This window comes from Saccopteryx leptura, chromosome 8 (genome assembly GCF_036850995.1).
Source record: "Saccopteryx leptura isolate mSacLep1 chromosome 8, mSacLep1_pri_phased_curated, whole genome shotgun sequence".
NCBI lineage: Eukaryota > Metazoa > Chordata > Mammalia > Chiroptera > Emballonuridae > Saccopteryx > Saccopteryx leptura.
This window is the reverse complement of record NC_089510.1, coordinates 40787756-40801801: the sequence shown is the minus strand read 5'-3', so window position 1 is coordinate 40801801 and position 14046 is coordinate 40787756. Positions and strand designations below refer to the sequence as shown.

The 14046-nt window shown below is 39.7% G+C and overlaps 1 protein-coding gene across 13 annotated transcripts in view; it reads right to left on the bottom strand.

Annotated features, from left to right (window-relative positions):
- The window catches only part of PHLDB2 (pleckstrin homology like domain family B member 2), a 261962-nt gene that overhangs the window by 44599 nt on the left and 203317 nt on the right, over positions 1 to 14046 (bottom strand). For 11 of the 13 annotated variants that reach the window (XM_066346840.1, XM_066346827.1, XM_066346829.1 and 8 more), the window contains one exon: positions 3763 to 3891. The exons of the other annotated variants lie outside the window; for them this stretch is intronic. In XM_066346840.1, the coding sequence (XP_066202937.1) occupies positions 3763 to 3891 (129 nt within the window). The remainder of the gene's footprint in view (positions 1 to 3762; positions 3892 to 14046) is intronic. 13 annotated transcript variants of the gene reach the window in all.

The following is a 14046-nucleotide window of genomic DNA, read 5'->3' as shown; positions in this document are numbered from 1 at the left end:
TTTTATTCTGGGAATGATTTTAGAGAAATATTAGCTACCATGTTACTATGTAATAAAAAGTAACACTCTAGCAACAAGGTTATTATGTCAACACTGAGAGTGTATTCTCAAAGCTTAAGAGGAGGAAAAACAATCTGAAAACATTATTATTTAAAACTTCTTTACATTTTAATTGGCCAAGAAAATGTAATTTTGGTTTCAAGTTATTGGCTGACATTTCAAGTTTCTCAGGCATTTCATGCTTATAATTTCTAAAGAAGATAAGTTCAAACCAAATATAGTCACTACTGAAGAAATCAAATATTACGTCTTGAAAAAAAATAATTGTAGTCTTGAAGCAATACATTAGCTGATATTTTCTTTCATACAGGCATACACACTCATTTTTAAGGTTTCTATCAAGCTGGGTTTGTGTCTAAAAGTTATCGTTATAAAAACTCAATAAACTCTTTTTCTTAGTTTATAAATAATCTACATTCAAAGTGGCTATATGGCTCACAATATATACACTATGCTAGTCAGCTCCTCATTCCACATCTGGTTAATATGCAACATGTTATTTTAACCACATGAAGGTCACAGAGTCACTAATTTATTTGTAGTAAATATTTAAATCATTGCATGAACATAACAGCACACCAGGAAGGAAACTTGAAAACTAAAGCTAAATTCAGTACTCAGATTCCATGGGTATAATCATCTGATCAAGTTATCTAAACTATTAAAATGTGTGTATGTAAACTTACACTGTGAAGAAAAACAACTTAAGATGGAAAAAACTTTTAGATGATATTAGATAAAAAGAACTTAGGGGCTGGAGTAGTTTCACTGAGCAGAGAATGGTATATGTAGAAAGCTCAAAGTCAAGTATATGATAAGTTGAATGAAAATTTGAACTCCACTACCAGAAGAAAGTTAGAAATTTCTAATGGCTGGTAAGCTTAAAGGCCAGATGTGAAAGGCTATAAAACAGCTCGCTAAATTGCATTGAAAGAAAATTCAATGCAATTGTTTTTTTTCCCTTTCCAATAACATTTTTGAGAATTTATATGGCAGAGTTTACAGTCAGACCTTTATATTGTTTTAGCCTCATGGAGAAAGAATAGATGTGGTAATGGAGGAGAGATTAAAGTAATAATCTCATGACAGCTTAATACCAAGTCTGAAAGCAAATTTAAATGGGGCTCAGGTTTTGTATACCATTCCATGTGCTATAGTCAAACACTTCAACTGCATAAGTTTGGAATTTGAAAAGGTAAAGGCACAATGGTATATCTCATACAACCTCCTCATTTAATATATGAGGATACTGAGACCCATCGAGGTTGAATGACTTGTGCAAGATTAAATTATAAACTGATTATAGAGTCAATGAGAAAAACAGGTCTCCTAATTATAGGTATCGCTGAATAAATTTTTTTTAAAAATCAAGAGACTAAAATCAACCAGGTCGCTGAGTAAAATATCAGAAGCACAAGAAAACTGTCCTTGCCAGGTACTGACTGTATTTAATAGTGGGACCTATCCTGGCAAGAAAGACATTTCACTTCAACTTTCCTTTCCACACTACTCATAACCCAGGGAACAATTTCTATGGGTGGACCCATATCAACTATATATAACCACAGACCATGAAACAACATCAGATGAAAATTGTATTTTGACTTTGTAAAGCAATGATTTAGAAGTAAGAAGCCCAGTCATAAATTCATAGTGTTGTATACACAAAATCATTCTACAATTTCAGCTTAAGTAATTGAAGCAAGATACAATTTAAGAAAATAATGTTCTTCTTCTTCTTTTATTTTGTATCACTTGCCACATAATGAAGTTTGTTGTAGTAAAATCAATTTTATTGAAATTAGTTAAAGTACAGTGTGATAACATAGGAAGTTCCTAGTATGAAAGAACTTCTCATGGAATAAGTGAACTTTTTACTGGCCAAGCCAAGGGATTGGTGAAGAGTTACTTTGGTCATCATTTTAAAAAATAGAATTAGTAGATTTCTTAATATCAAGTGAACAGAAGGAAGCTACCACAAGCCAGTTTCTCTCCTAAGGAAAGGAGTTTCATAATAAGAATATTAATTACACTCTGCTTGGAGAGGAAGAGGAAGGAGTTTTTGCCTTCAATTAGTGGAATAGGCTATCTGCATCATTTCCTTTCCTCTTTTGTAGTCAAAATCCTTAGAACAGACACAAATTTATGAGTTATCCTATAGAAGCTAGATTGAGCAGACAGCAATTATATCAACCTGACTTCAGGTTATTGATAGAAGTTATCAGTTTTTATTGGAAGCAATATTTATAAAGAATACAAACAATAACTGTATAACTAGAGGAAGAAAAGAACAAAATATATAACTATGCTGCTGACTCCAAGTATGACAACTGTGTGAAAACTTTAGTAATAAGGAGAGTTGAAAAACATTAAACTATAAAAATCAGTTTCCCAATCTCCTTTGTGAGTTGGCTTAAACACAAACAAATGACAAACTAAAATAATTTTAGAAATATTATTCTTTTTCTAATCATTTTACCACAGATTTCTAGAGAACAGTGACATTGAGGGACTAGAAGTTTTATCTTCTTACAGAAAATTTAGGTGTACACAATAAAATGAGTGAACAGGAAGAAACACTGTTGGAACATTCTTGGATCCAACATTATAAGAAATACCAAATATTATAACTGTCAAGTTTCATTTTAATCCATCGGCATTCAGTACTCTTTTGAACTCTGTAATATCTATTTTGGAAAGTTTTAACTAATTTTTCATAACCTAGTGATACTCAAGCCATCTTCAATATTTTCAAGGATGGGATATCTTATTTTTCATCTTGCCCATTTGCAAGAAGGTACATGTATAATGACATGAATGAAACTAGCCTTCTTTTCAACTCACATGAAATCATAAATTTAGTTAGTCACTCAGGCAGGACTAATTATTATTACATGATTTCTTTAAAAGTCCAAGACTCTTATTGTCTGCTGTCCAGGGCCACAATTTAGTTGGGTTACTGCTTAGAGGAAACAGCTCTTTTGTCTATGAAATAATCAGTGGCCTTCCCAGTGACTATGGAACTACCCAAGGAGGAAGTCTTGTTTTCAGAAAGCAGCCATATTAAACACTGCCAGAATCAAGGCTCAGTGAATAACCTGATAAAGTTCAACTAAAGATCTATGCTGCACTAAGTTTTTAAAAATCATGAAATTTATATGAGGCAATGTTGAGGGCATTAGAACTACACTGTACTGTGGGTCTGGATGTTTGATTTTTGTGATGGTGCTAGTGAGTTCAATACCACTTGCTTAAAGAAGTAAAAAAGAAAAAGAATATAATAACTGGTGATGGGGAGCAAATCAGAGAATAGGATAATTTTTGAACAAGAGTATAAAATCAAGCTAAAAAAAACATTCAAGGGTAGGCAGTAGTTATGATGCAGCACAGAATGGAGCAAAGACATCAGTTGGTTTAAATCTTGGTGATAGTTAAGTTTCAGGAATTGTACTCTTTGATTATAAAGAATGACTCTGGAAATGTTTTTACATTATCAATTAGGTGAAGGATCCTAACAAGGAATTTTTTTTTTAACTGATTAGCATGAAATTCTATATACGTTTAGCATGCATATTTCTATTTAAAAGTATCTAATGACCAGAACTTATACAGATTTATGGTACGTGAAGAAGGAAGTCAGAGGTAAATGGAATTTAGTTAAAAAAATAAAGAACAACTGGCACATTCCTGTTTGCTACTGACCCTCTTCAGTTGTTGCTGTAACTGTTCCCTCATGGACTCAGGACAATTGTCCAGCTGGGTCTTCTGCTCGGAGTAAAGCTCCTGAAGCCTCTCTAGTTTTTCCCTTTCAGCATCAAGCTTTACCTTCTCCTGAATTTCAGAAAGCAGAAAATAGAAGAATAGAAATTACCTTCACACACAAGCAGGAGTTAGTGAACATTTCCGAACGATAACACAAACAAGTATACACAAACTCTAGATATCTTATGAACGTAGAAACATGTTAGTGACTAGGATATGGGGGGGTATAAGTGGAAGTAAAGACAAGGGACTCCATCTCTGTATTCTCAAGACACAATCTACTTCCTAGAGTATTGGCAACGATCCCCATCTTTCCTTCCTTCCTGCCGCCATGTTACAAAAGCCAGGGAAGCAATGGTAATGTTGGTCAATGGTCAACAAAGAACAACAACAAAAAAATGCCAACCGAATTCATAAGATAACTTTACAGAGTCACTTGGCAGAGAACCAGACAATGAAAAGCGGGCATTTACCTCAAGTACTGTGGTAGTTCAATTTGCTCACAGCATTTCTAGGGCGAGCTTTGGAAATGATCGAAATTTTGTTCCCATGTTGGAGGTGCTTTCTTTACTCTTGATACCCTGGTTATCCGAAACAGTTCCAGCTATCTGGTAAACTTCAGAGCTTAAGCAATTAGAGAATCTGATGCTAAGGAGAGCATATAATTTAGAGGCTGAGGGAGCTAGTAAAAATGCAAGACTGACAAAGCAGCAAGAGTAAGGTGTATCAGGCAGCTGGGAGACCCAGAGAGTGGGACATTTACTGCGGACCACCCCTATACCATGACCAACATAAAAAATAAGTGACACATGAACAGTGAGAAAAGAGAACACCCAGTAGTCAGAGAATAGAAGAGAAAGAGAAGATAACATTAAATCCCTCCTAAGTCACACACTACAAAGTGACCCTGGATGTTTTCCAAGGTATAATAGGCAAATGCTGTAGTACAGTGATTACCAGGTCTTACAATGCCACCTTGTGAATAGAGAGACAAAACTTCAATCTGTTTAGTGCTGGTCTTCCTAACTGTCTTCCCTTTATGATACTCTGAGCCTCTGCTGTAAATGTTAGACCCGATTCTCTCCTTGGGTAACACTCTCAGACTAAACAAAGCACTTCATGAAGCACAAACACAATTTCACCCTCAGTGAGCAAGATATCACGACCCTACTTTTCTGAGTTCATTCTATGTGAATTGGCAGAAATAAAATTGCCTTCTAAATATATCAGAGGAAGATATATTTTAAGGATAAAGCTCTGAAATAGTCTTATAAAATTACACTTACTATAACTTCTTCATCCAAATGGCCATGATTTCCTGTGTAAACATATATTTACAGTCTTCGTAAAAGATTTTACAGTTTAAATCTAAAACTATGTCACCTCAATACCTATACCAGCTCATCACTCGAGTCTCCATTTTTGGTTTCAATTTCAAAATATCAAGGGCATTTTAGAAATGTATTTTTTTTTTAAATTTAGAAATGCATTCTTTTTCCAAAATGATGAAATCCAGAAGTCGTTAACACTGAAGATCCTACTTTGCATATGTAGAAATGATTCTACAACTTACCCTAGCAGACTGTAACGACAGTGCCCTCGTCCCTACGGGCAAGTCTGCCCATAGGGCACACTCACTGAGCAGGAATTGAGAAAGCAATGGCATTGTTCACAGAGAAAAGGATTCTCTGCGTTAATTCATAGTGCTCCTAAGAGTACCAGTTAGATTTAGTCTTCATTTTCAGAATTAATAATTTTCTCCTTTAATTAAACCAGCAATACAGAAAACCCATTGTCTTTTGGTTAAGAAAATGTATTTCTTCTGTGTGTGGATCAAAGATGGCTCTATTTGCAGGGCAAAAGAATTTTATCCAAAAATAGTTCTAGTTCTAGATAGTATATGCAGCAAATCTAGTTCCAAAAGAAAGGTAAACTTACAAGAAAACCATTCATTCCAATTAAATACGTTCAAAGCCCTAACATTTAAAGTTATATTTGATGGAAAACACCGATGCAATTGTTGCTGTTTTGAAAAGGCATTAAAACACAGGTCTCAATCTGAAGGAATAATCATACTGTTGCTCTGATGCTGTCAATTTTTAACATTGTTACTAATAATCACAAATAAAGAACTAATAAACAATACCTTCTGTTTACATATTGCCTTCCTCCTGAGGTGTTCAAAGCGTTTTGCAATTCCATACAAGGGGGCGGTTAGAAGAATTATGCAAGCAGGCACCATCAGAACCTTCTGCAGCTTCTCTGCGATTTATCAGAAAGGTTGTGACCACTACCTGGGTCGGAGAGCAAAAGCTGAGTGGGGCCAAAGCTAGGGCAAAGGAAGTAAAGGGGAAGGATGAAAGAAGGACTGATGGCAGGTGGGCCCGGCCATAAATCACAGGGGACTACCGAGCTGACATCACTCCCGCAAGAGCCAGAAGTAAAGTGACTCTGAGCCAGAATGAAATGAATATTTCTCTCTTCTATTTACTGCCCAGGAAGTTTTCAAAGGAAAATTAGCTCTAGGTAAGCAGTTAATTAGAGCCGAAAGTAACCCCTTCTACGGCGAAGGTAAAACAGATAGACAAATTAGAGAGTGTTCCAGAGTTTAGGGGTTGTTGCTTTTTACATGTGAAATATTAGAACTGGGTGTTATTCTCTTCCCTCAGACTTAAAATGGTAAACTCACATATTCTAACTACGATAGGCACAGTGATATTTTCCAAACACCACACTGGGAAAAAGTATGACTTTCTTTTTTTAAAGATTCATAAAACTATTTTCAGGAAATAAATTAAGTAAGATAAATTTTTAATACTTTAACAAATTTAAGTTTGTTAAAAATATAAAATTTCACAGAATTGAAACACCCCAGGAAAACCACATCTATAAGGAGACATTCTTAAAATCAAGAACAGAATGGGACTCCCTTAAAGACATGGTTGCTTTCGTCAGCATTGTTCTCACATTGACTTGTCCTCTCTTGATGTACTGGCAAAATCCAGTTAGGTCACAAATTCATTGCCAGATTCTGCCCATTTTGTATATTTAAGACTGATGTTCCTAAAGTGTATATATAGCCAAAGGTAACATATTCACGGGCAAATGAAAGTAGAAACCAGTACATAAAATTGGGTCTATATTTGTCTTCATAGAAAGTTGTTCATTCAGTCACTCACTAGAGATTTATAAGGGGCGAGACACAGAGCAAAGAGGGAACTTGATCACCTTCCTCGTGAAGTACAGTGAAGTATAGGCTGTTTAGCTCTGTGGTTCTTAGCCCGGACTGCACGTTAGAATAATTTTTGTGAGCTTTTAAATAGACTATTTCCAGGCCTCCACTTAGCCAAAGAGGCTAAGGAATGAGCATTAAAAAAAATCTCTCCAGCTCTTCTTTTTTTTTTTTTTTTAATTTTTTTATTTTTCTGAAGCTGGAAACGGGGAGAGACAGTCAGACTGACTCCCACATGCACCCGACCGGGATCCACCCGGCACGCCCACCAGGGGCGAAGCTCTGCCAACCAGGGGGCGATAATCTGCCCATCCTGGGCGTCGCCATGTTGCGACCAGAGCCACTCTAGCGCCTGAGGCAGAGGCCACAGAGCCATCCCCAGCGCCCGGGCCATCTTTGCTCCAATGGAGCCTTGGCTGCGGGAGGGGAAGAGAGAGACAGAGAGGAAAGCGCGGCGGAGGGGTGGAGAAGCAAATGGGCGCTTCTCCTGTGTGCCCTGGCCGGGAATCGAACCCGGGTCCTCCGCACGCTTGGCCGACGCTCTACCCCTGAGCCAACCGGCCAGGGCCTCTCCAGCTCTTCTAATGCTCAGCCAGCCTGAGAACCACTGATTGATCCATCCAGGATGAGGTGAGAGGCAAAGACAATTAATTACCATTTGATTTTTCTAAGGAAGATAGCATAGTCTACCACAGGACCCACCAGAAATGATTCTTAAAACATATGACCTTAAAGGCCCTGGCCGGTTAGCTCAGTGGTAGAGCGTTGGCCTGGCGTGCAGAAGTCCCAGGTTCAATTCCCGGCCAGGGCACACAGGAGAAGTGCCCATCTGCTTCTCCACCTTCCCCCTCTCCTTCCTCTCTGTGTCTCTCTTCCCCTCCCGCAGCTGAGGCTCCATTGGAGCAAAGATGGCCCGGGTGCTGGGGATGGATCCTTGGCCTCTGCCTCAGGCGCTAGAGTGGCTCTGGTCACAACAGAGCGACGCCCCGGAGGGGCAGAGCATCGCCCCCTGGTGGGCAGAGCATCGCCCCCTGGTGGGCGAGCCAGGTGGATCCCAGTGGGGCGCATGTGGGAGTCTGTCTGACTGTCTCTCCCCGTTTCCAGCTTCAGAAAAATAAAAATAAAAAATCTCTTAAAAAAAAAATATATATATATGGCCTTAGCACCTTTGCTTCATGGTATAAAAAACTTCTCTTACAAGTAACATTCCAGTTGTTTTTGCCCCAGATTTTTACATTCAGAGTAAATGCCTCAAGTAAACTAAACAAAAATGAACTGTGAGAGATTTCAATATCCAATATGCATTTGGAAAGAACAATGCATTTTAAGTTCAGAGGCAAAATGATTCTCTTCTAATAGACAAATGGGAAGGAGTAGTTATAATAATTTGAATTTATACACAAGAGTTGCCAATAATCTTGAATGAACATAGCAATCCAAGGCCTTTTCCTAGGACCGCTTATTTTGCTGGATCTGTGGTTAGGAGACAGTAACATAAGTCTTCTCTCTTTCAAGTTGTATTCTTGAAGTGAAACTTAACTTGCTGGTTCTATTTGAGTTCCAATACCACACAGAAATTCTTGAATACCAATGAAAAAGATCATTTTACCATATCTAAGTGTGTAATACTTGTTAAGCAGATGGGTAAAGGTTACCCTGAAAGGCACTTACTTTATTAGCTTGTATAGCTGCTAAATAAAATGGAGGATGCCCAGTCAAATTCTAATTTTAGGTAAACAGCAAATTATCTTTTAATGTAAGTATATCCCAAACAATGCGTGAGACATAATTATAACAAAATTATTATTATTATTATTATTATTATTAGACAGTATAGAGGTCTTTTAGCTTTTTTACACTTATCACACCGTGAATTCATAGGGAATGGGCGCCAGCAGCTCAGGCTCCTTCCCATTGGTTCAAAGTGCTTCTCTGGGTGGAGCAGGCTGATGCTTCCGTTGAACCCAGGGATCCAGGTACCTTTCTCTTTGCCTTCCTTATTTTTCTGATCATTTCCTTCACATGTTTCAGGAGGCTATGTTGGTTCCTAGAGTGCTTAATATGTTTGATACGTGCATTAAGTCTTTTGAACCTGTTTATTCACAACAGTGCCCACCTCATACTGGTGACATTGTCGACTCTTCCACTTTGCCATGGGAACATTTGGAGGGTGTTCCTTTTTGAACACCACCCTTCCCTTCATGTCTCCAATATCACCTTTCTGGTAGAGTTGCATGTATGTGGCCAGAGGAACAACTGAATGTTTTCTAAAAGACCTAGAAGACAGAGAGTGAGTGCCTCTCCTCTTTCCCTTTATATTAGTCATTTTGGCAAATTTCTGTAAGATGGCTGAAAGAAAAACAATTTCTGTTTATCTGAAATTTAAAATTAACTGAGCATACTATACATACACACATACATTCACACTCACAAACATAAATATGTGATATAAAGCCATGTCTATAAATGGTTATTATTTAGAAGTAGTTCTCTGTCTGCTCCTATATTTCTTTTAAGGATTTTTTCCCCTTTAGTTTTTTTTGTTGTTGTTTATTTATTTATTTTTGTTTGTTTTTTTTGTATTTTTCTGAAGTTGGAAACGGGAAGGCAGTCAGACAGACTCCCGCATGCACCCAACAGGGATCCACCCGGCATGCCTACCAGGGGACGATGCTCTGCCCATCCAGGGCGTTGCTCTGTTGCGACCAGAGCCATTCTAGCACCTGAGGCAGAGGCCATGGAGTCATCCTCAGTGCCCAGGTCAACTTTGCTCCAATGGAGCCTCGGCTGCGGGAGGGGAAGAGAGAGACAAAGAGGAAGGAGAGGGGGAGGGGTGGAGAAGCAGATGGGCGCTTCTCCTGTGTGCCCTGGCCGGGAATCAAACCTGGGACTCCTGTATGCCAGGCCGACGCTCTACCACTGAGCCAACCGGCCAGGGCCTGTTTGTTTGTTTTTACAGAGACACAGAGAGAGGGATAAATAGGGACAGACAGATAGGAATGGAGAGAGATGAGAAGCATCAATCATTAGTTTTTTGTTGCAACACCTTAGTGGTTCATTGATTGCTTTCTCACATGTGCCTTGATCGTGGGCTTTCAGCAGACTGAGTAACCCCTTGCTCAAGCCAGTGACCTTGGGTCCAAGCTGGTGAACTTTGCTCAAACCAGATGAGCCCATGCTCAAGCTGGCGAACTTGGGTTCTCAAACCTGGGTCATCCGCATCCCTTTAGTTATGACATTTTAGTTACACAATTAGAGGATGTTTAGTGTAGAAAAGTTGGAAAATCAAAACACTAGGAATTTATGTAATCAAACAACTACCAGGAAATAAAACAAAAACAAAAACAAAAAACTCTAACCTGGAATTCTAATAATTTAATCCTCAAATCCTATGATAGATTTCCACTTCCTCTAACTAGGCAGCTAACTCTGAAATGTAAGAAAGAGGTCCGGGAAGGGCTGGGACTCTCTGAACATGGACTGTGACTTGGCCAACACTCTGCACTCGAGAGGCATTAACACTTTCCTGAGGAATTCTGGTCCGGACTCACTGTCTTCCCTTGCTCTGCAGGAAGGATAGGGAGGAAGTAACAGGTACTTTGGCAAGATGATAATGGGGAAAAGAATTTGACTATTTAAAATATAGTAATATATGCCCATTGTAGAAAAATTAGTCCAATATTTTAAGATTTTACTCAGGAACATGTTGTATGGCACAAAGTGATTTAAGTTTCAGTTCACACCTTTAAGCGTACATAGCCATAAAAGTGTACAGGTCAGGATGACTACAAAATAGCATAACCTGTCTGAGTGAGGATCACCAAAACAACACAGAAGAAAACTCTACACAAAGAAACACATGCATCCATATCTTCTCCGCACCTGTCCCGAATTGGGCTTTGCCTTGGATGAAGGAAGGGAAGCCAGCCCACACCAGGCCTTTGCCCAAACTGAGCTTCATGGTTCTGGTGGCTTCTCCACTCTCAGTTACCAAGCTCAGGATCCTAAAGCAGTTTGCTAGAGCTGAAGTTAACAATCTTCTCTCCTTTCACTCGCCCAGGAAAACACGATGGCCTCTTTTGTTACTCCTTTTTCAAATAAACATCCCCTCTGGGCTGATATTTGAGTCAGATACTTATATCTGTTCAGAATTTGTCCATATTCATAGAGACTCCATCTGTGATAGGGCTACTCTCTGAGAACACAACGGGCAGGTGGCATTTAGCTCAGAGGGACATGGAAACAGGCTTACTGGTGCTCTTGAGAGTGTTACGCATAAGGGCAGTGAAAGGTCAGTCTAGGGAGCTGCTGTAAAAATGTTCAATAAATATAAAACTGAATACGCTGTCTACATTTTATGTTGTATATATATGTAATTATGTCTATAGTTTATGTTTTATATAGCAACATAATAATCATCTATAATATGTATTAATTTATACTAAATATATCAAATAGAATGATAACTCATGAATCAGTTAAAGAAAAAATAATACTCAAGACTGGTCTTCAGAGCCAAAGAAATGACAGCAATTATTTCACACCAGGATTTGAACTCTGAGGTATTACTAAACCCTCTTCCTATGTCTCGAGGCCTGGCCTCCAAAAGACTAGAGCCAGGTCTACAGGATGTGCTACTGACATCTGAATCAGAGCTTGCCCAACCAGGATATTCTTTTCAGGTTTTGGTTTTCTCATTCCACAGTTTATATGTGACAGTAGCAACAGGTGGCTGGAAAAGGAAACAAGAATTCAAAAGAGCAAAGGCCACTTCCTCCTTCTGTCTTACGCTCTGGCTCAACTGGCAGCATGATCCCAAGGCCACCGGCGTGTGCAGTTGGGCAGACCGTCCCAGCTGTCCTGACACTTGGCCACTGAGCTCTGGGGCAGGTGTTTGGCTCAGTGTTTCTGGTAAGGCCCAGCTGAGACTGGTTGTTAGCAGGAGATCCACGCACAGTTCTCAAAGAATACAGGGTGGTATGTTGGCATTCGCTCTGAACCCCGTAAACAGTGAATAACACTGCTTTTTCTGTTTCATTGGCCAGAGAGGGAAATAAATATCTATCAGCCCAGAGTGAATATGAATTATCCTATGTGATTCTTAAAGGGACTAATCTAAACTGGAAAGGTCTCAAAGGGCTTTTTGGAAAAATCTGGGACTGAACCTAAGCCCTGAGAGATGGAAACAACAGGCATGGAATATGAGGAAGGGAATTCCTGGCAGGGCGAACCGATCCGCAGGGACCTCTTGTGGGTGGGGTGAGAGAACAGGCCTTTACACAAACAGAAAGAAGAGCACCGTGAGAGTGGTGTGAAGAAGGGAGAGGGGTGACAGAAAGGCATGTGACAAGTAAGGAATTTAGATTATATAAAACAGTGGAACACAAACAAGAGCAATGTGATCGAATTCCTCTATTTTTAAAACGTCAGTCTGGCTGCTGTGAGGAGAATGAGCTAAAGAAAAGCAAATGGAAATGGGACTAATGCAGAGATTTTGGAGAGTCAGAAGAAAATGGTGGTAGCGAAGATGCAGAGAAGTTGAATCTACTGAAAAATGTTTTCCTAGTCAATTGGATGTGGATCCAATGAAGAAAGAAGTGTCAGGATCTACCTCCAGGTTTCTGTATAAACAGCAAGGGAAATGGAGGCGCCATATCCTGAACTGAGAAAATGGGAGGAAGACTCGGATTGGAAGCGGGGAGGCTGTGGAAGGCACAGGGAAGGGGAAGATCAAGAGCTCAGTTACGGGGTGTTTGGTTGGCGATACCTGTGAAATAGCTGAGGAGAAATGGCCGGCGAGTCACTGGATGTGAGTCAAAAGTTCAGAAAAGGGCTAAAGACAAACACTAGACAGTCACCAACATACACAGGGTATTGGAGGCCATGACTACACAAGAGTGTGAGGATATAAGAAAAGAGGGTTCAGATCAGAGACAAATACTCTTACTATCTAGGTGGATAGAGACAAAAGAACAAGCAAAGGGAATTGAGATATAAAAGTCCTAAGGAAAAGAGCAGAAAAGGAAAACCAGAAGAGGGAGGTATGTGGAGGCAAAGGTGGGGGTAGGAGAAAGGGCAAGTGCCATGAAAAAGCCCCGTCTTGTGTGCTCCTCAGGAGCCCAATCACGAGAGAACACAAAGCACCCGGTGGGTCGGGCAGCTCCGAGGTCTTTAGCACTCTTAACAGGAACAAATCTGATGGAGCAGTGGGAGTCGGAGCCAACTGAAACGAGAGGAATGGTTAAGTGGGAGCTGATGAACAGGACTTAACAGGGTGTGAGAACACTGACAAGTTTGGCTGTGATGAAGAGAAGCGCAATAAGGTAGTAAGTAGCTGGTAGAAAGTTTAATTTTAAGTAATAATTTTTAAAAATAACAATGTTGCCATGCTGACAGTGAAGGTCCAATAAAGAGAAAGAAGGTGAGGGAAGAGGGATACAGGACTGAAGATGCTGAGATGGCGAGTGGCATGAGCCCTGGAGCACATGCAAAGGCACTGGTGTTTGAGGGAAGGAAGACCCTTCCTTAGTGGTACAGAGATGGGATGCTTCTAACTGCTCAGTGAAGTGGGTAGTGAGCTCATCTCAAGGCCAGTGGGAGCAAAGGGAACCAAAGGTTTGGACAAGGTGAAGGTTGTATTTGAGAAACACAGTAATGCCACCAAGCAAGACTGAGTCTTTATTTGAGTTTGATTGTCAAGAATATGTAGTAACATCCTCTAGCTCAGGTGGTTTTCACTTCCCCCAACTTCCTCTGGTATCCCTCACCCAAAGCCAGTTTCTGTCATTTTTCACACCATGTGATGACAGACAATAATCCCATCTTCTAAGACCAACTAATCCTGAAACAGCTGCATGAGCTGATCCTATACTTCGGGCCCCCACTGTCCCCTCTTCTACGCATGGCCTCTATCAAGCCACCAGAACAATAATAGGAAGGGTGGAGGTGACCGTCTTATTTGTTCCAGCACATGTTCTAGCATTCCAAACTGT